This window comes from Trichosurus vulpecula, chromosome 5 (genome assembly GCF_011100635.1).
Source record: "Trichosurus vulpecula isolate mTriVul1 chromosome 5, mTriVul1.pri, whole genome shotgun sequence".
Classification (NCBI taxonomy): domain Eukaryota; kingdom Metazoa; phylum Chordata; class Mammalia; order Diprotodontia; family Phalangeridae; genus Trichosurus; species Trichosurus vulpecula.
The window spans coordinates 113,893,909-113,917,779 of NC_050577.1; the positions used below are offsets into that span (position 1 = coordinate 113,893,909).

The following is a 23,871-nucleotide window of genomic DNA, read 5'->3' on the forward strand; positions in this document are numbered from 1 at the left end:
TAACAAGAGACATACAACTATGGTATAATAATAATCTCAATTTTCCTAATCTAATCAGTTTGAATATCAATGGATATGTTTTCAGTTGATGCCCAGTTACTTGCCAGTCTTTTACATTTAATTTTGATATTTAGGCCTCTTTCTCATTCAGGTCTGATTGGCAGTGCTCCTATATCCATCTCTGACCTTCATTTAATCAAGCAAAACAATATTTTAGTAGAGCTGTTTCTTCCTTTGTCCTAACTTAATATATTTATGTTTTCTTGTGCATCTTTTTTATAATTACATTTTAAAAAATCACATTAGGTGCTTTGATATAGTAAAATAAATGTCTCCATTCCAGGAAGCATTTTGAACCTGGCAAAAGAAGTCCATATTATTCCATCAGACCAATCTTTTACTTCCTCCTTCAAGTATATCTAAAGACTCCCCTCCTACTGGTCTTCTTTGGGTCCTTTTAAACACTGGTTCTCTTCTTTTTATTGCCACTTAGCCTCTCTAGCCTTTTCCCCTGGTACCTTTCTGATTGAACTCATGCTGTTAAAGCAAGGTTTCTTGATCTAAAGTCACTGTAAGGCCTTACAAGCTTCTGCTTTTTTTTTTTTTTTTAAGTATTGAAAGAGATCTTACAAATGATCTCACCCAACTCCCTCATTTTGCAAATGAAGAAGCCAAAGCTCTGGGAGCTGACAGGACTTGTCTAAGTCAGCACAGAAGATGCCTTTCATATCTTCTCCCCAAATTTTCAGGACTAGTCTCTTGTTCCTCCCCTAGTTTAGGGTATTTTATTCCTTATTTTTCTTCATATTCCTTCTCTTTCTACTTGAAAGGTGGTGAATTGTCTTGTGAGAATTCAGGTTTTTTTTTTCTTGCTTTTCTTCCATTATTCCTTTATTAAAATTTTAAACACCATACCAAAGAAAAGTTTAGGAGTGATAATTATCAGGCTTCCTTCACTGGGAAGAGAATATTTTAGTTGTTTTTTAATCATGCTAATTTAATTGTTTCATAAACCAGTAAAAATAAATCTCAACAGAATTTCTACTCATCCAACAGCCCACACATAATCAAAAAAAAATTTTAGAAAGTCTCCAAATATTCCCAGGTCTTATTATTTTTTTTTGTAATTTCTTCTGATTTCTCTTTGCAATTAATTTTGCATATTCTCCAAAACAAATTGAACATGCTTAGTTTTGGGCCTTTCTCCTACTTTGTTTCTTAGTAACCACCTTTTTTTTCCTTCCCTTTCCTACTACAATGATTTTCCATTTTTATTGCCTTTGGGTTAGAAAAATAAATGGTTCTTAGGCATTCTATCACATTGTTTCTCCTAGATATATTCTAATAATGTGTTCAAACATTCACCAGGGCTCTTGCCTAGAATAGCAACCATGACATATAAGAATAGTAGCTCCAATTTCTATAGCATTTTATGGTTTCCAATGTGCCTTTCTAATACATCAAAAGACCAATAATAACAAAAGGCAAAAGCTGTACTATGAGAGGCCAAGTGATAAAGCCCTGTGAGCTACAGAAAACGGTGAATTCAGAGTACCAGTGGTGGAGCTTAGGATGATACCAGCTGATGGAGCATGAGTTTTAATTCCCAACCACATTCAATTCCTTGTCAATTATTATGCTGGTCCATTACTATTATTCTCGTAGATTGCGTAACCTCTCTAATCCCTTAACAGACTTAAATTCTTATCATCCATCTGACTGTAAGGCAGTAAAATGCTCTCTGATTCAGAGTACATATGTGTTCTTTAGATCTCATAGGCAGAATAATCTAGTCTCACCAGTCACACATCCTTTTGCTTAAGGAATTGCTAGCTCTAAGAAAAAAATACATCTTGTTCTATGAATAGAACAAATAGAGCTCTCAAACCAAATGGATTTCATATTTTCTTAAATATGCTTCTATGTCTATTTGATAGACAATCAAAAAATTGATTTCTAGCTGTTTCTTATTTCTGAGGTGTAAATGTTCACACTGAGAAGTTAGCAGTCAGTTCTTATTTCTGAAGCTGGTTCTAGCATACCCCAGTCTTTGGGGCACCTGGACCACTGGGATTTTATTAGATTGAAAAGAAACCCAAGTAGGATCTAGAAAAGCAATACAAAAGAAAACTAGCTTCTCCAAGAATGATGGTTATATGATTCTGTTCTTTTTATACTAATAAAGGATAGGGCTGGGGACTAGACCCATGATTTCACAGGTACAGGGAAGTCTTGAGGGAGGAAAGGCCTACCAATAGAGGTGAGCACTTTCCTTGGAATATGATTTTAGAACCAATGTATCAAACACTCAGGCAGTGGCTGCACTGAGGCTCACAACACTCCTGAATGTGTATCCCCACCAGATTAAAATGTAATTGGGAAATATTTAACAAGATAAATAAAAATACAATAAAACATAAATGATATTGCATTTTAATATGAAGTCAACATGCAGCCTGCAGGGATCCTTACATATGGATGAAAGTTTCTGGTTTCTATTTGAGTTTGACACCACTGAGCTAGAGGACTGTGAAAGACATGTCCAGGCTCACCTAGCCAGTTTATGTCAGAGATGCGAGGTCAGACTCAGATCCAGGACTTACTGGTTTTGAGACCAGCTCTCTATCCACTGTACCACACAGCCTCTCACATCACTAAAATCCTTGTTGAAACATATTTTTCCTTCTATTCAAAATTTAGTCTGGAAATCATATATTTCTGAAGCTAAAAACAGGAAGAAATAGGGCATCATCTTAGTAATGGAAGCACTCTAACCTTTATTCAAAGAGTACTGTCCTCCATATTCATACAAGTGCCAAGAAGTTGTAAGAGTTTTAAAAATTAATTACAGGAAGTGAAGCCTGCCTTCTCACTCCTCTCGGCTCATGCCAAGTTCCATGGCCTATAATGTGCTTAATCAAGGGTTGTTGTCAACCCCATCACACTGGAATATTAATGAAAAGTCTTCTAGTACTTACCTTGGCTTTCAAATTTTAATCACGATGGAGTATGTGACAGGTTAAGATGACAAAATCAAACCCACACAAAACAGAGCAGACCTACAGGTCACTCCCTTCCCTTGCCATTTTCTTAAAATAAATATAACAGATTTATTAGAACTTAAGGTAAGATTGGGAAATAGTATGACTCAACCGGCTAAAGGATAATCTAGAAAAGCATGGCCTTGAATTCCAATCTGGTCCTTCCATCACCTTGTGGAATACTGTGGAGTTCTTCTCTTTGAAGTAAGACTAGAAATCTCAACTTTCATCTCTAAAAGACTGTGAGAATTAACTAAACACAGAATCTCAGAATTAGGAACCTTAGAGGCCATCTAGCAGCATGGAGTAGGACACTGAACTTAGAGTCAGGAACACCTGATGAAAAATCCTGTCTCAGAAACTTGGGCTGTGCATCCCTAGGCAAGTTACCTAACCTCCCTGTACTTCTGTTCCTCGCCCCAAAATGAAGGGAATGGACTAAATGGCTTCTCCGGTCCCTGCTAGGTGCCTAACTTTATGACCCTGTGATCCTATACTTGAACAAAAATCCCCTCTGTAATAAATCCTACATGATGCCATCTAGCCTTTGTCAGAAAACCTCCAAAGAGGGAGCAAACTACTTCCCAGAGCAGCCCATTTCAGCAGAAAAGTCCCTGAAAAGTCTTTGTTAATTATAAAATGCAATACAATATTATGTAATAATGCCATGTGGAAAAATGGGAAGACACACATTCATTTGACCTAACTAGAAAACTTAATAAAAATATGTGATAGATATCAGAAATTGTTTTCTAACATAATCATTACAATTCTATGTATTGCTAAATATGTGCACTTAAAGACACAGGGTGAAGCAGGCATTGGAACCACCCAAGGTCAAATCAATGTCTGGTCTTATCTAAAAAACTGATAATATGAAAAGCTGTGAACGAAGAATGTCTACTGCCCAGATTTCAACATGCATCTGAATGGATGCTCCATAGAACTTGTCCAACAGTACTTAAATTTGGAACAGACAGTACAGATGGATGATTAGGGCCTGGAGTTCAATAGATGAGAGCGGGCTTGATGGCTTTGGGGAAAGTGTAAATTGCAAAGCCCTTTTATTTCACAAGCTTCCTGTGAAAGCAAAGGCCCATCTTCTGAATACTAACATTTGACCACAGTTGTTATATGGCAGTGAGTGAGATATGGGATATAAAGAACTACAGAGGAGGGTGACACAGAGGGCAGGGAGGGCATGATGGATGTGAGTAGGCTGAAACATACAACTAACAATAAGCTCCCCAGAAGAGCCAGAGTCAAGCATGTCATCAAGAATTGTATGATGGGAAGGAGACACGGCTGGGTCAGGAGGCAAGAGTGAAGGAGGGCAGGTAAACAGCCAGGGTGGTCCCCTGGTTCTCTTGTAATGTCAGGGGACATACAAGGAAGGTCTCCGGCACCTCTGAGGGGCTCACCCCTATGGTGAATTTGGGGAGCCACACAGGCAGGCATGGATGAGCTGTGACCAATATTAGTAGTATTAGACTCAAAGAGAAATGGATCCCTGCATGCTGAATGTTGACTTAAAAAACTACAAGTTAAAATTATCTATGTTTTATTACATTTTCAATTTGTTAAATATTTCCTGATTACATTTTAATCTGGTTGGGGCACACAGGAATGTTGGGGGCTCACGTGGCCTGCAGTAGCCTTCATGAATTTGACCCCTTTGACCTATATCATTTGAAGAAAATCCCAAATGGAGATGACAGATTTATTCGAATATTTGTACATATCAAAAACTGTGAAAGGGTCAAACCCTAGGTTTTAAGGTTAGTCAATTTTTTTTCTAATGTGGGTATATATGTAGGTGCATACCCTTCCACTCTCATGTAAATTTCTCTCATCACTATAGATATTATGCATTATTCTTAACAGACTACTCCACAAATGAAGTGGAATGTGGAGGACTATGAAGGTTTATGAGGGCACAATTTGGTTTAATATGTGAAAGGGTAATTCAAATAAAAATTTTTAAAAATATTTTGCTTTCACCCTAGAATATGGACAATTGACAGTCACCATTATAGTCAAACTTCTTGGGGACAATCTGATCAATATGAAAGAAAAAAGAAGGAATGAGGATTTCATGGCAAATTATAGTTAAAGTTATACCAGGGTACTGATCAAACTAAAAAATAATCGACATGAATTCAGTCCACTCTACAAATATAAATATACAGTAAAACGTGATGCCCCAGACTATTAGAATGAATTTTTTTGTCTTGTGATCAGGTGTAACAAAATGTTATCAACTATTTATTTTAAGTTCATCAAATTTGACTTTATGAGTTCATGTGAATGGGCAAAAGAAAGTATAAGTGAACTTGACTCCTGTGTGTGTATGAGGTAACTTTACATTATTTTTTTTAAAATGATTTGTTTTGGCACAGTGGACACATTTCAACATCCAAGCAACCCCAACCCACAGGACCCGCTATGCTGCAGGCCACCCCCACCATGTTTAGTTAAGCAATAGCTCCTAAAAGAATAATTGTGATAGTACATATCATTTTCCACTTTTTAAGCTTACCACTTAATTTACTATTTCATAACAGAAAGGACAGATTTGTGCTTTAACCTAGCAATTGGGTATAAATATTGTCCACTACACCAAACCTGAGTTAATTTGACTTTTTTGTCTCCATTTATACACTTGCAATTGTGGTGTATACAGTTCATTTGGTTCTGCTTTTCTCAGTCTGCACTGGTTTCATACAAGTCTCCTCACGTTTATTTGCATTCTTCATATAATCATTCATTATGACTCATGTATTTATATACCATGATTTATTAAGGAACTTACTTCCTAATGGTTGGGAACATAGCTAGTTTTAAGGTTTTTGTTATTAAAAATAGTGTTGCTATAGATATTTTTGTACCTGAGTCTTTTCTTGCTGTGATACAGTTATAAAATCTAATACTGGGGATTGCTGTGTTAAAAGGAATGAACCATTTAGCATATTTTCTTACATAATACAATTCTTTTCTTGAATAGTTAAACTAACTCATGGTTCTGCTCAGTGTGGGTTAGTGTCCCTGTTTTTCCACAGCCCTTCCAACATTGAATTTTTCAGTCTTTTATTATATTTGCTAATTTGAGGGGACTGATATGACATGAGAATTGTTTTAATTTGAATTTCTCTGAGTTTCAGACACTTTGAACAAATTTTCAGATGGTTGGTTATAGTCTGCATTTCTTCTTTTGAAAACTGTTCATAGCCTAAGTCTATGTATATGGGGGAATGGTTTTTAATGTTATAGATTTGTGTTAATTTCTTATAGATTTTAAATGTCAGACATTAATAAGTCATATCTTTTAATCTTCATTAATTTTGTCTGTACAAAAGTTTTGAAATTTTCTCTAATTTAAATTTTTCTCTTTTGTCTTTTATAATGTTTTCTGTGTCATAGTCACTTATGAATTCTTTTCTCATTCAGAGTTTTGAGAGATAAAACTTTCTATTCTTTTCTAACTTTTAAACATTTTGACTTTTTACATTCATCATTTTAACTATTTGAATTTTATTCTGGTATGTAGAATAAAATGTCAGTCTAACCCATTAAGCATCAAATTGTTTTTCAGTGTTCTCAGTAGTTTCTGTCAAATAAAGAATTTCTTTCCTAGTAGTCAGGCTATAAATCACTAATTTCTTTCTATATTATCTTGCTTATCTGTTAGGTTTTTGTCATTTGGCAGAGGGGTATGTCAAAGTCCTTCCTGGCTCTGCCTCTCCCCTCCCCCATTCCTGCCAAGAAAAATGAAGAAAAGTCTGTGATCATACTGATGGTCTATCTTTTCTCATGAAGGTAATATCCTCAGTTTTGCAAGATATACAGGCATACCTAAGAGATACTGCAGGTTTGATTCAATACCACAGTTATAAAGTGAATATTGCAATAAAGCAAATCACCGTTTTTTTTTTGTTTCTCAGTGCCTATAAAAGTTATTTTTATACTAAACGGTACTCTATTAAATGTACAATAGTATTATGCTTTAAAAAACACCATATGTACCTTAATTAAAAAATTCTTTTTTGCTAAAAAATGCTATCTCAGCCTTCAGCGAGTTGTAATCTTTATGCTGGTGGAAGGTCTTGCCTTCGTGTTGATGGCTACCGACTGATCGGGGTGGTGGTTGCTGAAGTTTGGGGTGGCTGCGGCAATTTCTTAAAAAAAGACAACAATGAAGTTTGTTGCATCAATTGACTCTTCCTTTAACTTGAACACCTAGAGGTCACTGTACTGTTATTTAATTGGTTTAATTTCAATATGGTTGTATCTCAGGGAATAGGGAGGATCAAGGAAAGGGAGAGAGATGGGGGAATGGCTGGTTGGCAGAGGAATCAGAACACACATAATATTTATCATTAAGTTTGTTGTCTTATTTGGGTGTGGTACATGGCACCCCAAAACAATGACAACAGTAACATCAAAGATTACTGATCACAAATCACCATACCAGATATAATAACAATGAAAAGTTTGAAATACAGTGAGAATTACCAAAGTGTGACGCAGAGACAAGATGTGAGCATATGATGTAGGAAAAATGGCATTGCTAGACTTGCTTAATGCAGGATTGCCATGAACTTTCAATTTGTAAAAAATGCACTATTTGCAAAATGCAATAAAATTTGGTGTGCTATACCGTCTTTGGTTGTGGGCCAATTTAATTTGCTTTTTGGTGCAAGGGAAGAATAGAAGATTTAAAGTGAAAGGACATAGGTTCAAATCCTCCTTTTAACCTGTGTTCTGTTGGGCAAGTCACTTACCCTCTTTGGGTTTCAGTTTCATCATCTTTAAAATGACGAGACTGGACTATATGGCCTATAAGACTCCCTCCAGAATTAAATCTATGCCCTTCATGGAACACTGGATTCCAGACTTCTCTTCCATTTCTCTTCCAAAGATGTTTGAATGATTGAAAGTTATGCCCTTTGATATGTGAACTGCTTCTTCCTCTCTGCTTCCAAGATTCCCTATCTTTGATATGAAAGTGGAAGTTGTGTCTGTATTTCCAGGAGAATTTATATTGGTTTCCTCTAACTGCTCTCTAAAGAGTCTATTGATCTGTATTTCCCCCATCAGTTTCCAATACTTTCAGGCAATTTTCTTATGTTATTTTCTGGACTATTGTGTTCAGTCTTTTTGTTTCATCATGCTTTTTTTTAAGAGTGCAGTCAGTCATCTTTAGCTTGTCTTACAAAGCTCTGTCTTCAAGGCATTTGCTTTGTTCTGTTCTCAAGTGTCCTTCTAGGTTTGTTGTCTTTCCTCCAGTGCTGTGGGATGAGTTCTATCCTTGCTTTTTTGTGTTCTATCTCTGCCACTCTCTTAGGAAGTTCATTGCTTTATTAAGATATTCTGCTTCTTGTTCTAAGCAGCTGAGTCTCATGTTTGTTTGTGTATGAAGATATTTTATTTTCATCTGGATAGATGTCAGATCTTTTAATTCTTGTTTCTGTTGCAGTATTAATTTTCCCTTCTACAGATATCTTAATATCTTGTTTATTGTGTTTATTACACATTTCTTTAGTTTCTTTTTGCCAATTTTTGTGTTCTTTTACTTTATTTAGTACATTTGTTGAAGGTGGTGAAGAGGAGTTCAGCATAGACAGGACTACTCACTCCACCATCTTTCTGGGAGCCCCTGACTTTGATTTTAATACAACAAAACATTTTACACATACGGTTAACATTTATCAATTTAATACGGATCAAAAAAGACACAGAGGTGGAGATGTTGTAATGTGGCAAGATGGCCACATAAAAATGAGTAGGTTCTTCAGAAAAAAATCAGTGACTCTAGCTAACTTCAAAGTTCTACTTGTGTAACTAAATAATTCCACATAGACAACATGAAATTCTTAGTGGCTGAGTTGAAACAAAAACTTCATTTTGTTTTATTAATTTTTTAGGAACAAAGATCCTTTACCTTATGAAATCTTCTTCCTCTTCTCTCTTGGATCTCAGCTGTTTAGGTTGAGCCATATTAGTCCAGTTTGGCAGAGATTTCAAAAGTCTGCTGATGTCATCATCTTTTGCCCAGGATGCACTGATTACCAGTTTCTCCTCTGATTGGGCAATGCTCCTGAGCATAAGGGGGAAAAATCATACATTTTAATCAAATTTATAATATTCAAAAAAGCATACCTTATTTCCATTCCTTATTTCTTGTTGGGTGAAAGTTATTCTCCTCTTCTTTCTCATGAAAAATTTACTGTATGAGTGTGGAGGTAATGAGGCATAATGGATCACAACACTTAGATTGGCTTTGGCTTACACCAAAGGCCATGTTGGGCATCAACTTCTAGAAAGTAGATGCTGAGGGTGCTAAGGATAAATGAGATAGCATGTGTAAGTCCTACTGGTCTCTTTAAAGACAGATATTAAATAGAGAGTGACCAAGATAATCCATAATGTAGGGTTATTATTAGGTTACTGAGCATGGATACCACATAGAAAGTAACAAAACTTCATAAACATGAGTCAGCTATACCTCTCTTAAGACAACATTTGGGACTAGAATGGAAGTCCATCCCTTGACTTCTCACTTTACACCAGCACATAGGGACATTTTGTCACCTGTACACTATAAGGCCCATCATCATCAACTCACCACTTGCCTACCTGCCATTAGTTGTTGGGTAGAAATAGTTTTTGATGACGTTATCTTTGAGACAGTTAAACTAATGACCCAAAGTTAAAATACTCCATATCCTTCTATAAGTTCCCTGGTTTACTTATTTATACCTCCTCTTACTAGAATGTACTTTCAAAACTACATTTAATGTTCGGTTTCATCTTAATTATAATGATTGGCTTTCCATTGAACATTTGTGTCAGAATAACTAATTTCTATGGCTCCAAATCTTGCTAGTAATTCTAGTGATATAATTGATATTTATTTACTTAGGAAGTACTAATTTGCCACAGATTAAATCACTAAATTCAACAACTGAGCAAATATTCATTATGCACTTACTATGTACAACTGAAGATATGGAAATAATCTCTTTGTAGCCTTATTATGGACAAGACTTTTTTTCTTCAGCAACTACCTCCTGGACATTTTAAACTTAATTTCCTGCTGATACATCAAACACAATATGTCCAAAACAAAACTCATTATCTTTTCTCCTAAACCCTTTTCTCTTCCCAAATTTCTTCTTATTATCAAGGGCACTACCATCTGTCCAGTCACCCAGGCTTGCCAGCATCAGTGCCATCATCACCTCCTCTCTGGCACTTACTTCACATGTGCAATGTCATCAAGATTTGTTGTTTCTAATTCTGTAACACTTTTCCTATCCATCACCTTCCGTCCACTCACACAGCCACCACCTGGAAGTCAGCCTTCATTACTTCAGGCCTGAATTGCCGTAAAAGCTTTCTGGTTGGCCTCCCTGTCTCAGACCTCTCCAGTCCATCCTCCATTCAGCTGCCCAAATGCTCATCATAAAGCATAGATTTAACCATGTCACCCCTCACCTTCATGAATTTCAATGGATCCCTATTCCCGCTAGGACCTAACCTAAGATGCTCTGTTTGGTATTTTAAGTCCTTCCCAAATTTGCTCCATCCCACCTTTCCAGTGCTCTGATCCTCTGTTCCTTTTCACTTGATGATACAGCAACACTGGCTTTCTCACTATTCTTGTGCTTGAAGCTCCCTCTCCTGACTCTGTACCTTTGCAGGCACTGTTCTCTATGCCTAGAAAGCTTTCCCTTCATCCTTCTGCCTCCTCATTTCCCGGGATTCAAGACACAGCTTAAATCCTTCCTTCTGCAAAAGGTCGTGCAACCAATTTGAGTGTCACCTTCCTCTCAGATTATCTCTCAGTTATACTGGATATATCATGTTGGCATGTTCTTTTTTCCATTAGAATGTGAGCTCCCTGGGGGCAGCAGCAGTTTCTTTTTATTTTCCTTTTATTCCTAGTACTTAGCATAGTGCCTGGCACACAGTAAGTGTTTAATAAATGCTTGTTGATTGATTGGCACAGGGGAACTTCATGCACATTTTTCTCCCTTAAATGAAATAGATTTATCAGCAAAAGTGATATATTTACTTAATCCAACTGATGAATTTAGGATGGGAGCTAACAAAGGAGATTCTCAGAAACCTTCAGAATCTGATTTTGAGCCCACTGGACATTTTATGCTATGAGTTTGAGGACACTTTCCCCCCTAATAGCAAGCCTGAATTTGCCTCCTTACAACTTCTACCCAGTGCTCCTAGTTTTGTCTTCTAGGGCTAAGCAGAACAAATCCAATCTGTCATCTATTTGGCAGTCCTTTAAATACTTGGAGAGATCTCTGTTTTCTCCCTGTATCTTTTCTTCTCCATGCTAAACATCTCCAATTCCTTCAAATATTCTTCATATAGCACAGGCTCAGGGCCCTTCACTATCCTGGATGATTTCTTCTGAGCGCTTATAACTTATCAATGTCCTTCTTAAATCGACCCAGTATTACAGATGAGATCTGAAAAGGGCAGAGCACAGAGGTACAGACTATTGGATTAACCTCTCACCCCTAGAAACAATGTCTTTCTCAATGCATCTCGAGATGGCATTACTGTTAGGCTGCTATATTACGATGCTAACTCATACTGCATCTGCAGTCCATTAAAACTCCTAGATTTTTTTTTCAGACAACTTGCCATCTAAACATACTTCCCCTATATTATATTTGCGGAAGTTGATTTGGGGTACCCAAGTCAAGACCTTACATTTATTCCAATTGCTTTTTATTTTATTAGATTCAGGCCAACGTTCCATCTGTCAAGAACTTTTTGTATTCTGTTATCCACTGTATTAGATACGCTTTGTAGCTGAGGGTTGTCTACAAATTTAGTGAATGTGCCATCTATGGCTTTATCCAAGACACTGATAAAAATATTAAATAACAAAGAGACAAGCACAGATCACTAAGGTACTCTAGTGAAGACTTTTGTCTATGTTGACATCACACTCTTTGACTCAAGCGATCCAACTACTCTTGCATACATATACGTATAGTCATGATTTTGCCTTTTCCATATCTCTCCATCTCTTCCACAAGAATAGCATGAGATATTACGAGTTTGGCTCAAATCTAGGTAGACTACATCACTGGAATTCCCCTCATCGATCAGTTTGGGAAACATAAGGCAGCTCCTTGCAAAGAACAATACTCCACTGGATCCCTAAAGAACATTTAGGAGAGTATAGACGTATCCTTGGGCTCTATTATGCCTCGAGGTTAGATGTCATGAAAAACTGCTTAATAAGGAAAAAAAGGCAAGGACAGGAAATAGGGACTAGAAGGGATCATGACATTACTTTAGCTAGAGGTCTTAAGAACAAGATAGAACAAGACAGACACAAATTTGCTTGGATGGGCTACATGAAATTTGATCTAGAAACAAGGAGAAATAACTTTCAGTTTGGGGAATCTCTGTAACCTACTGTCATCACCTTACGTAATTGCTTTCTTTCCTTGGTGTTTATACACATTCCAAATCTCTTCATTAAAGGACTTAGTCAAGTGATCAAGTAATTTGGCACTTAGGCAAATCATTTTTTCCTTATGCAAGGATTCACTGTCAGGTTCTTTTCAATAGTGAGAAGTAGTTTAACTGCTACAAATCAGAATATTCTTTGGGGAATGCATATGGCAGTCTAGACATATTCTCACAAGAGTGACTGAATGGACACAGGTGTGCCCTGCTTTGAGGCAATCCAACACAAGATATCTTAATGTACAAAATAAAGAAACTAAGGGACTGAATGCAAGTTTGATAAGAGTCAGTAGTGTGACATGGCAACCTAAAAAGCTAATTTGAATTTGAATTTATGCTGCCTTAATGCAAGCACATTGTAAAGAATGAATGAAGCTATTCTCCTATTGTAGTCATTGTGGAGTAGCCTGCCTTCTCTATTACCATAAGCAACAACTATTGACCAACTGCCTCCGAAAGGCAGGAGCCCTATTAGTGCTGTTTTTAGTCCCATATTCATAGGCATCATTCAGGGAAATATTTTCTTTTTTTTTTAGATTTTTTTAGTTGATACTTTTTAGTTTTCAGCATTGGCTTCCACAAGATTTTGAGTTACAAATTTTCTCCCCATTTCTACCCTCCCCCCCACTCCAAGATGGCATATATTCTGATTGCCCTGTTCCCCAGTCAGCCCTCCCTTCTATCACCCCCCTTACCCTCCGCCCCATCCCTTTTCCCCTTACTTTCTTGTAGGGCAAGATAGATTTCTATGCCCCATTGCCTGTATATCTTATTTCCTAGTTGCATGCAAAAACTTTTTTTTCAACATCTGCTTTTAAAACTTTGAGTTCCAAATTCTCTTTCCTCTTCCCTCCTCACCCACCCTCCCTAAGCAGGCAAGCAATCCAACATAGGCCACATGCGTATCATTATGCAAAATCCTTCCACAATACTCATGCTGTGAAAGACTAACTATATTTTGCCCCTTCCTATCCTATCCCCCTTTATTCAATTTTCTCCCTCGACCCTGTCCCTTTTTGAAAGTGTTTGCTTCTGATTACCTCCTCCCCCTATCTGCCCTCCCTTCTATCATGCTCCCTTTTTTTATCTCCTTCTTCCTTCTTTCCTGTGGGGTAAGATACCCAATTGAGTGTGTATGTTATTCCCTCCTCAGGTCAAATACGATGAGAGCAAGATTCACTCATTCCCCCTCACCTGTCCGCTCTTCCCTTCCTACAGAACTGCTTTTTCTTCCCACTTTTATGCAAGATAATTTACCCCATTCTATCTCTCCCTTTCTCCCTCTCTCAATACATTCCTCTCTCATCCCTTAATTTAATTTTATTTTTTAAGATATCTTCCCTTCATATTCAACTCACCCTGTGCTGTCTATATATATACATATATATATATACACATATATATATATATGTATATGTATATGTATTCCCTTCAGCTACCCTAATATTGAGGCCTCATGAATTACACACATCATTTTTCCATGTAGGAATCTAAACTAAACAGTTCAACTTTAGTAAGTCCCTTATGATTTCTCTTTCTTGTTTATCTTTTCATGCTTCTCTTGATTCTTGTGCTGGAAAGTCAAATTTTCTATTCAGCTCTGGTCTTTTCACTGAGAAAGCTTGAAAGTCCTCTATTTTATTGAAAATCCATATTTTGCCTTGGAGCATGATACTCAGTTTTGCTGGGTAGGTGATTCTAGGTTTTAATCCTAGCTCCATTGACCTCCGGAATATCGTATTCCAAGCCCTTCAATCCCTTAATGTAGAAGCTGCCAGATCTTGTGTTATCCTGACTGGGTTTCTACAATACTCAAATTGTTTCTTTCTGGCTGCTTGCAGTATTTTCTCCTTGATCTGGGAGCTCTGGAATTTGGCAAACAATGTTCCTAGGAATTTTCTTTTTGGGATCTTTTTCAGGAGGAGATAGGCGGATTCTTTCAATTTCTATTTTACCCTGTTGCTCTAGAATATCAGGGCAGTTCTCCTTGATAATTTCTTGAAAGATGATATCTAGGCTCTTTTTTTATCATGGCTTTCAGGTAGTCCAATAATTTCAGCCGGATCTGTTTTCCAGGTCAGTGGCTTTTCCAATGAGATATCTGACATTGTCTTCCATTTTTTCATTCCTTTGGTTCTGTTTTAGAATATCTTGATTTCTCATAAAGTCACTAGCTTCCACTTGCTCCAGTCTAATTTTTAAGGTAGTATTTTCTTCAGTGGTCTTTTGGACCTCCTTTTCCATTTGGCTAATTCTGCCTTTCAAGGCTTCTCCTCATTGGCTTTTTGGAGTTCTTTTGCCATTTGAGTTAGTCTATTTTTAAAGGATTTATTTTCTTCAGTATTTTTTTTGGGTCTCCTTTAGCAAGTCATTGACTTGTTTTTCATGATTTTCTTGCATCACTCTCATTTCTCTTCCCAATTTTTCCTCTACTTCTCTAACTTGCTTTTCCAAATTCTTTTTGAGCTCTTCCATGGCCTAAGACCAATTCATATTTTCCTTCAAGGCTTTTGATGTAGGCTCTTTGACTTTGTTGACTGCTTCTGGCTGTATGTTTTGGTCTTTGTTACCAAAGAAAGATTTCAAAGTCTGAGTCTGTTTTCACTGCCTGTTCATGTTCCCAAACAACTACTTGCTTTTTGTAAGGGTACGACTGCTTGTAGAGTAGAAAATACTTTGTTCCAAGCTTTAGGGGCCTTGTGCTGCTTTTTTCAGAGCTATTTCTCACAGCAAGCTCTGCCACACCAATGCTCCCCCTCCCCCAAGAACTGCCAACACGGAGCACAACTCAGATCCAAGCAGGCTCTGCACTCCAGCTCTGATCCACCACTTAATTCCTCCCACCTGGTGGGCCTGGGGCCAGACACAACTGCAGTTGGAAGCAGCCCCAGAGCTGTACCACTTCTGCGCCCCTGGGGCTGGGGCAGACCATGCACTCCTTCCACTCTGTTCTAGCAGTTCTACCCACTAACTTTCTCTGTTGTCTTTGGCATTTGTGCGTTGAGAAGTCTAGTAACTGCCACAGCTCAATGATTCAGGGCCCTGTGGCCTGTTCTGCCCAGCTCCTGGTCTGGTTGGTCCTGGTGCGGCCCATGCTGGGCTCTGCTCGGCTCTGCTCCCAGCTCTGTGAGCGATGGATCCTTCCCCGTGACCATCCAGGCTTTCCTGGGCTGGGGTCCTGCTTCCATCTGCTATTTTGTGGGTTCTGCACCTCTAGAATTTGTTCAGAGCCATTTTTACAGGTGTTTGGAGGGACCTGGGGGAAAGCTCATGCAAGTCCCTGCTTTCCAGATGCCATGTTGGCTCCACCCCCTCAGGGAAATATTTTCTATGGAGAAGGGGTTGGTCCTCCCCTTGAACTGCCAACTAATTGCTACACACAGGACATGCATGCTAGCCTAGTACACATTGGGGCACTGAGGGAGACTCAGGAGGCAGCTTATACCAGGCAAGATGACCCACTACCACTACTATGACCACCATCTCCATTTGGACCCTGATAGGAATAGTCCAAATAACTGAACACAAGCACTTTGGGAATAGCAATGCTTCCAGCCCAATGCACTCAGATAACATCCTGGGGAGCAACTCTTATGGAGATGTAACCTGGCAACTACTCCCACGGGTGCTATAGTCGCATCTATTGAAATCACAGAAAATTCTTGTCACTAAAGTTCTTGGCACTGTTGATAATATGCTTTTATGAGTGGAAATAACATTAAAGAAGCAGTATTACCAACTGTTTTGCCACCGCACCCTAAAGATTATGGGACCTTTCCATGTGACTTGCAGCTGTAACCTTCCATATATTTTACCTCCTCCATTAAAATGTGAGTCCTTGAGAGCAGGGACCCTCCTTACTTTTCTATTTGTATCTCTGGAGCTCAGCACAGTGGTTTTCACATAATAAGCATTTAATAAATCCATCCATCCTTCTTTCTTTCCTTTCTGTCTTTGTCCTCTCCTATGTTTATCCATACCCTATCAACCATTCAATACCCTTCCAAGTTCTAGTGCTATCTCTTGTGCTGTCTTCTGTCACTATACTTATCTATATCTTTCCTTTAATTTGTTTTGCATTTATTCTCTGTACCACACAATAATAAATTATCCTATTCTTGAATTAGCCATATAGTTCTTATTATGATAAAGGTAAATTTAACACTTCCTGGCCATTTCCAAACCCTGCTCCCTTATTCTGTCTGTCCCTCTCCTTCTCTCCCACTGGAACTCTGACTCTGACTTTAGGCCCTCATAGGTAAGCTTTCAGCTCTTCCTGCCTGAAACCAGGCCACTCCGCCTCTTCTTGGGACATTGTCAAGCCATGTCCCTTACACTCTGCTCATCCTCCTGATCCTCCTCCCCCCAAAACCTGGACTTGCCCCTGTGACTCTGAGCTCTGATAGGCAGCTTTTGACTTGTCTTGCCTGGAAATGGGCCATCATACCACTTCCTGCCCATTTAAAAATATACTTTCTCCCGCTCCCCTTTATGTATTGTCTTCTTCTGTTAGAATATAAGCCCTTTGGGGGCAGGGACTATCTTGCTCGAGTGTATTTGCATCATCAGCTTAGATCTTGGTACATAATAAGCACTTAATGAATGCTCTTTCATTCAGTCAACAAACACCTACAGTGTAGAAGACACTATATTAGATATTGGGAAACAAAGATAAAAAACAATGACAGTTTCTGACTTCTGGGAGCTTACATGTAGCCCAATACAAGGAAGCTCCATCCTCTGGGACCCTGCAAAGTAAGTCTAATCCCTCTTCCACATCACAACCATTCAAACGCCTAAATGTAGCTATCATGTGCTCCTGAGTTTTTTGTCTCAAAGATAAACATTATCAATACCTTCAACTGATTGTCATGTGGCATGAGCTCAAGGCCATTTACCATTCAGATTGCCCTTCTCTGGACACTAGTTCATTAATGTCCTTCAAATATGGCCCTTGCAACTCGACACAATACTCCAGAAATGGTCTGACCAGGGGAGTAGAATTCCACTTTCCTATGAGCACATCTATGGAAAGTGAGGTATATTAGCAGTACTAAGACAGCACCCTGCAGTGATGTGGTACTTTGGTGCTCATTGCATTCCCAGAACCTTGCATAGGGCATTTCAATAAATACTTACTGAGGGTTTTGTTATTCTTTGGGGGGGGGGGCGGTGTTAGAGAGGAGGAGAAGGAGGGAGAGAAAGAGAGGGAGAGGTGGAGAGAGAGGGGTCAGGAGGGAGTGGGGACAGGGCAAGAGTGGGGGGGAGAAGGAGAGAGAGAGGGAGGGGGAGAAAGAGAGAGAGAAGAGAGAGAGAGAGAGAAGAGAGAGAGAAGAGAGAGAGAGAGAAGAGAGAGAGAGAGAGAGAGAGAGAGAGAGAGAGAGAGAGAGAGAATAACAATGCTTGTTAATTGAAACAATGAATGGGGTAAAGTGACTTAGCTCAAGTCATCAATGTAGACAGTGGTAGACCTATAATCAAAACCCAATCTCCTAACTCTTAAGTTAATGCTCTTTCTCTTATCAGTTACTCGGAATGTGTCATGAAGCTAATGTCAAAGGAGCCTTTTCAGGTCTGGAAGATGTTCCAGGAAACCTTGTGAAGACCCCCTGCTTTGGTACTTCAAGACTGACATTAGAAATTTAGACCTGGTTGGCAGGACAATAGAAAACATAGACCTCAGCCAGTTTTCATTCTTCAGATCACTGGGTTCATGTGCCCTAGATGGTTTAGGAACTCAATTGGGTCCCAAGGATATGGGCAGAAATACGTAGTTTCCCCGATCAGTGCTTTTCATTCCACTACTCAATGAAACAGATGGGCCACAGATCCATTTACTCATTTACCCTGGATGAATTTAATCTTACTTTACTGCTCACGTTGGTAAAACATATTGAATACTCACACCATTCAACAATAAATTTAGAATGGAGCGAACAACAATATTATCAGCAACTCTGAATTTGGAAGATGGCAGCATCTGTTGGCAACATGAAATTATCCCAATGATAACTTTCCATTTAGGTGGCAAGGTTACTGCCCCTGAATAATTTCATTTATTAGCTTATGAGTCTGTGATGCCCCATATCATCTGCATTACTAATATCCAGAACATATCCAAATAGCCATACGGGTACACACAAAGAGGGAGAAGTCCCAAGCAATTATTCCACAAGAGGAGTAGGGTTAATTGTCACTACCAGAGCCATAATCTACTAATTAATTCACAGCTCAACGGGCCACAGGCAGAGCCATCTGTGTAACTATTTGTACCCGCTCCCAAGAGGAAGAGGGAAATAGGTGGAACTCTTGGAACAGGTGATGGTGCTGCATTGAGGAGGGTCCATCCCCTCGACACAGCTCAGTGAATTCCATTCAGAAAACATCTGCTGGTGCTGTTGACTGGCTCTGATGGGAGCTGCTTCTCCGGAACAGTTGTGAAGTGCAAAGGAGCATGGTCTCTGGACACAGCTGGGGTGCTGAGCCTTTTCATTAGGTAAACAACTAAGGGCAGGTAGGGCTAATTGAACTCAACTGTTTGGTGACAGACAGGGTAGGGCATTTACTTTTGCAGGCTGAATCTGTGAGCTGCTCCAAAATCCAACAGCTGAGACAGATAGACAGGGCCTGTCCAAATCAGATGTGGCAATTTAATTAAAACTACGGAACTAGTAGACCAGTAGTCTGCAATATTTGGGCTAATTATAATGATAATGATTCGCACTTCTCTATCCATTCATCATCTTTCATATCCTTTCCTCATACCAACCTTATAAGACAGTGAAGGTATTACTATCTCCATTCTACAGATGGGAAAACTGAAATCACATGGCTACTTAGTGTCAGAACCTGGACTTGAACCCAGATCTTCTGCTTTCTGGTCTGCTGCTTATTCTTTTACAAAAATATTGTATACTGGTGAGCATGGACTCTACTACATCTACTACAAACCCAACATTTTATAGACGGTTATTAGACATCTATTTCCTCTACTATCAGCTGTCACTTTTTAATTCTATTGGTATGTCATTGCTTATAATCTGTCACCTTGGATGTAAGTTTAGGGGTTAGGGCCTAATGTTGTTTCCCTTTTTTTTTTTTTTGGTCTTTAATGAATTTAAGAAACACAAACACTCAAATACACCAAGAAGAACAATGAAGAGAACTGCATGTGAAAACAGTAAACTTTTGTCACTGGCTCCATTTTTCTTAAGTACAGCACATATGCTTTATGACTCTTATTTACCACAGAGACTTCCAGAACAGGTCAACTATTGCATGCTGAATACTTGAAGGTACCAGAATTCTGACTTGTGAATGAGTGATGCAGTGGTCTTATTCTCTAAAAGTTTTATGTATGTAGCCTCAACTCGTAGTCCCGTGGATTCTTACTAGGGAGGGGGACTACTTCGTATTCTTCATTTTATCTATTCTGTTGTATCAAATACATAGGGCTGACAGGTACATCAGAGATCATCTAATCCCATCACCAAAGAAATGATTTGCCCAAGGTCACCATGGGATTAAGTGGCAGAGCCAGGACTGGAGTGTGGGTCCTATGACCATTTCCACTGTAATATGGAGCCTCCAAGTAAATAAATACTTGTTGACTGATGAATGGTAGCAAAATAGATAGAGTGCGGGATCTAGAATCAAGACCTGAGTTCAAATTTTGTCCCAAACACTTAGGAGAAGGGAATGAAGGGGAGGGGAGGAGATGGGGGGGGAATGGAGAGGAGAGGGGAGGAGAGGGGAGGGGAGGGGAGGAGGTGGGGGGGAATGGAGAGGAGAGGGGAGGGGAGGGGAGGGGAGGGGAGGAGAGGAGAGAGATGACTGGAGATGACTCCCATTGTAAAACTGACAACCAGATAGGAAACCACACTGGTTACCAATGAAGTTACTTATGGAATTTATAACAAATTCTTCAGACTTTATCTTTTTGGCCAAATTAAGATATAATTTATCCTGATATTCCTGAGTATATCTTCTATAACCAGCCTTTTCCTTTTGTCTCCAATATGAAATTAAGCATGCAATAAATATCATCTCTCTTATTATACACTGTGTCTCCCCTTGAAGTGGTTCTCATAAGGACGTGAGAAATTTTTGACCTCATAGTTCTCTTTAAACTCTGTTTTATGTTGAAATCTTGGAAGACACATTAACTTTCACCAGAGGGCATCATGAGCTTATGGATTTGGTAATTTCTGTAGAGTATTTGCTGAGAAGCAGATAAAAGAATCAGGTTGGCGCTCTCCTCCCACCCCCCAATCCCGTTATATCTTTTTGGATCATTTGAATTGTATATGGCTTTCTATTTAAGTCAGTCATTTGCTGGCAGCAAAACTAGAACATTTCCTGTTTTTCCTCTCACTGTAATCAGGATTTGGCTGTCCAAATTAGGGCTGCCCTAATTACTGCTCAGCAGGTGCCAATCCTGGGGAGGGCAATAAATGGGGAGAGAGGAAGTGAGAAAGGACACTCGGCATTTTCATACTCATCGAAAAGGAAAACACCTTCTCCCTTGCCGGTAAGATTTGATTAGGTAACAAGCTATACACACCAGGGTATGTGTGTATTGTTGTATAACAATCATAAAAGAATTTCCTATTTATTCATCTCCAAGGCTTTTCAAGAGTTACTTCACCCATCTCTAAAATGTCTCTCTGTATGTGTGTATGCATGCATGCATGTGTATATACACATGCACATATGTATGTGTGCACGTATGTATGCATGTACGTATGTATACACACACCACTGGCATGTTATTCAAGGACTTTAGTGCACAAAAACTGAGTGAAGAATACCACATCTACTGGAGGGATGGGATAACATAGGCAGGTAGCATCAAAAGGCTGTCACTGCCATTGGCATTTAGATAGAATGATAGGAAAGGTAGCCATTGTCTTGGGAAGAAATCCTTGGAGATTTCTCAGGAGCAAGTCAGTCAAGACACACTTAATAAGTGCCATTACTATGTGCCAAACAAACTCTTTATAAGTGCTGGAGATACAGAAAGAGGCAAAAGATAATCCCTTCTCTCAAAGAACTCATAATCTAAAAGGGGAGACAAAATATATGAACAAGAGATATACAAGACAAATAAGAAATAATTAAAGAAGAGGAGGTCCTAGAATTAAGAGGGGTTGGGAAAGGCTTCCTGGAGAAGATGGGATTTCAGTTAGGACTGGAAGGAAGCCAGGAGGTGGAGGTGAGGCAGGAGAGCACTGAAGCCATGGTGCAGAGCCAGGGTAAAAGCCTGGGGTTGGGAGATGGAGTATCTTGCAGAAGGAACAGCCATGAGGCCAGTGTCACTGGACTGAAGAGTTCATGACAGGGAGTACAGTGTAGAAAGACTGGAAAGGTAGGAGGTTAAGAACGGCAGAATACCAAACAGAGCATCTTATATTTGATCCTGGAGGTGATGGGGAGCCACTGTGTTTACTGAGCAGGGGAGATGACATGGCTGTGTGTGCTTTAGGAAAATCACAGCCACTTTGGTGGCTGAATGGAGGAGAGACTTGAGGCAGGTTGACCCACCAGCAGGTTACCGCAACAGTCCCAACACAAGGTGACGAAAGCCTGTACCAGCATGGTGGTAGTGTCAGAGGACAGAGGGGGGCACATATGAGATGGTACAAAGGTGAAATCAACAGGATACACTAGCAACATAGGCTAGCAGAAAGGGAATAAGCAACATGTAGTTTAGATACTGGTCCTGAATCCTCATTAACCTCTTCATATCACTAATCACAGACTATACAGTCTAGTGGAGGACAGACTTGGAATAAAGAGGACCTAGGTTCAAACCCCAACTCTGATACTAGTGGGTACATGGTAGGCATTTAATGACTAATTGTTTTTGTTTGGATTAATTGACCCTTGGAAATTCACAACTTCTCTGGACTTCAGGAAACTGACCTAGGCCAAACAATATTCAATATGTATGGGTGGAAGGAATTTCCACACTAAAAATTCCCCAAATTCATAAAATCATAGATCCATAGCATTAACTATTTATATCACCGAATTCATCATTATTACTATGACATAGAATTCAATAAATTCTCATAATCTATATGGCACCAACTCAGTTATTTCATTAAATGTAGGAAAGGTATGGAACCAGGCAGCTTGGTGGTGCAATGGTTAGAGTGCTGGACCTGGAGTTAGGAAAACATCTTCTTGAGTTTAAATCTAGCCTCAGATACTTAGGAGCTTGTGACCCTGGGCAACTCACTTAACTCTGTTTGCCTCAGTTTCCTCATCTATAAAATGAGCCAAAGAAGGAAAGGGCAAACCACTCCAGTATCAGAGAGAAGAATGAGTTGCTCAAAACTTATTTTGTTTCTCTTTTCTCATCTTTCAAGAAATTATCAAGGAAAACTGTCCTGATATTCTAGAACCAGAGGGTAAAGTTGAAATTGAAAGACTCCACCAATCACCTCCTGAAAGAGATCCCAAAAGGAAAACTTCCAGGAATATTGTAGCTAAACTTCAGAGTTCCCAGTTAAAGGAGAAATTATTGCAAGAAGCCAAAACAAAACAATTCAAGTATTGTGGAAACACAATCAGGATAACACAAGATTTAGCAGCTTCTACATTAAGGGATTAGAGGGCTTAGAACATGATATTCTGGAGGTCAAAGGAGCTAGGATTAAAACCAAGAATCACCTACCCAGCAAAACTGAGTGTAACCAATGAGGGGGAAAAATTGATATTCAATGATGTAGAGGAATTTAATGCATTCTTGGGAAGCCAGAGCTAAATAGAAAAGTTGACTTTCAAATATAAGACTCCAGAGAAGCATGAAAAGGTAAACAGGAAAGAGAAATCATAAGGGACTTATTAAAGTTGAACTGTTTACATTCCTACATGGAAAGATGATATTTGCAACTCATGAGACCTTTCTCATTATTAGGGTTGCTGGAGGGAATAGACAGATAGACAGACAGACAGACAGATAGACAGACAGACAGACAGACAGATAGATAGATAGATAGATAGATAGATAGATAGATAGATAGATAGGTAGTGGGCACAAGGTGAGTTGAATATGAAGGGATGATATCTAAAAAATAAAAGTAAGGGGTAAGAGAGAGGAATGTACTGGGAGAAGGAGAAAGGGAGAGGTAGAATGGGCTAAATTACCTCACATAAAAGAGGCAAGAAAAAGCCAAAACCGGACTTGGCTTAAGGAAGGAATAAGATACACACTCACTTGTGTAGGGAAAAGTAGGGGGGAAAGGGAGAAGAGGGGGTGATAGAAGAGCAGGAAGATTGGGGGAGGAGTTAATCAGCAGCAAACACTTTTGAG

The 23,871-nt window shown here is 39.0% G+C and overlaps 1 protein-coding gene across 1 annotated transcript in view; it reads right to left on the minus strand.

Moving 5' to 3' along the window:
* The window catches only part of EXOC4 (exocyst complex component 4), an 890,815-nt gene that overhangs the window by 148,227 nt on the left and 718,717 nt on the right, over positions 1–23,871 (minus strand). The window contains exon 13 of the mRNA XM_036759981.1: positions 8,983–9,138. Coding sequence (XP_036615876.1) covers positions 8,983–9,138 — 156 coding nt within the window. The remainder of the gene's footprint in view (positions 1–8,982; positions 9,139–23,871) is intronic.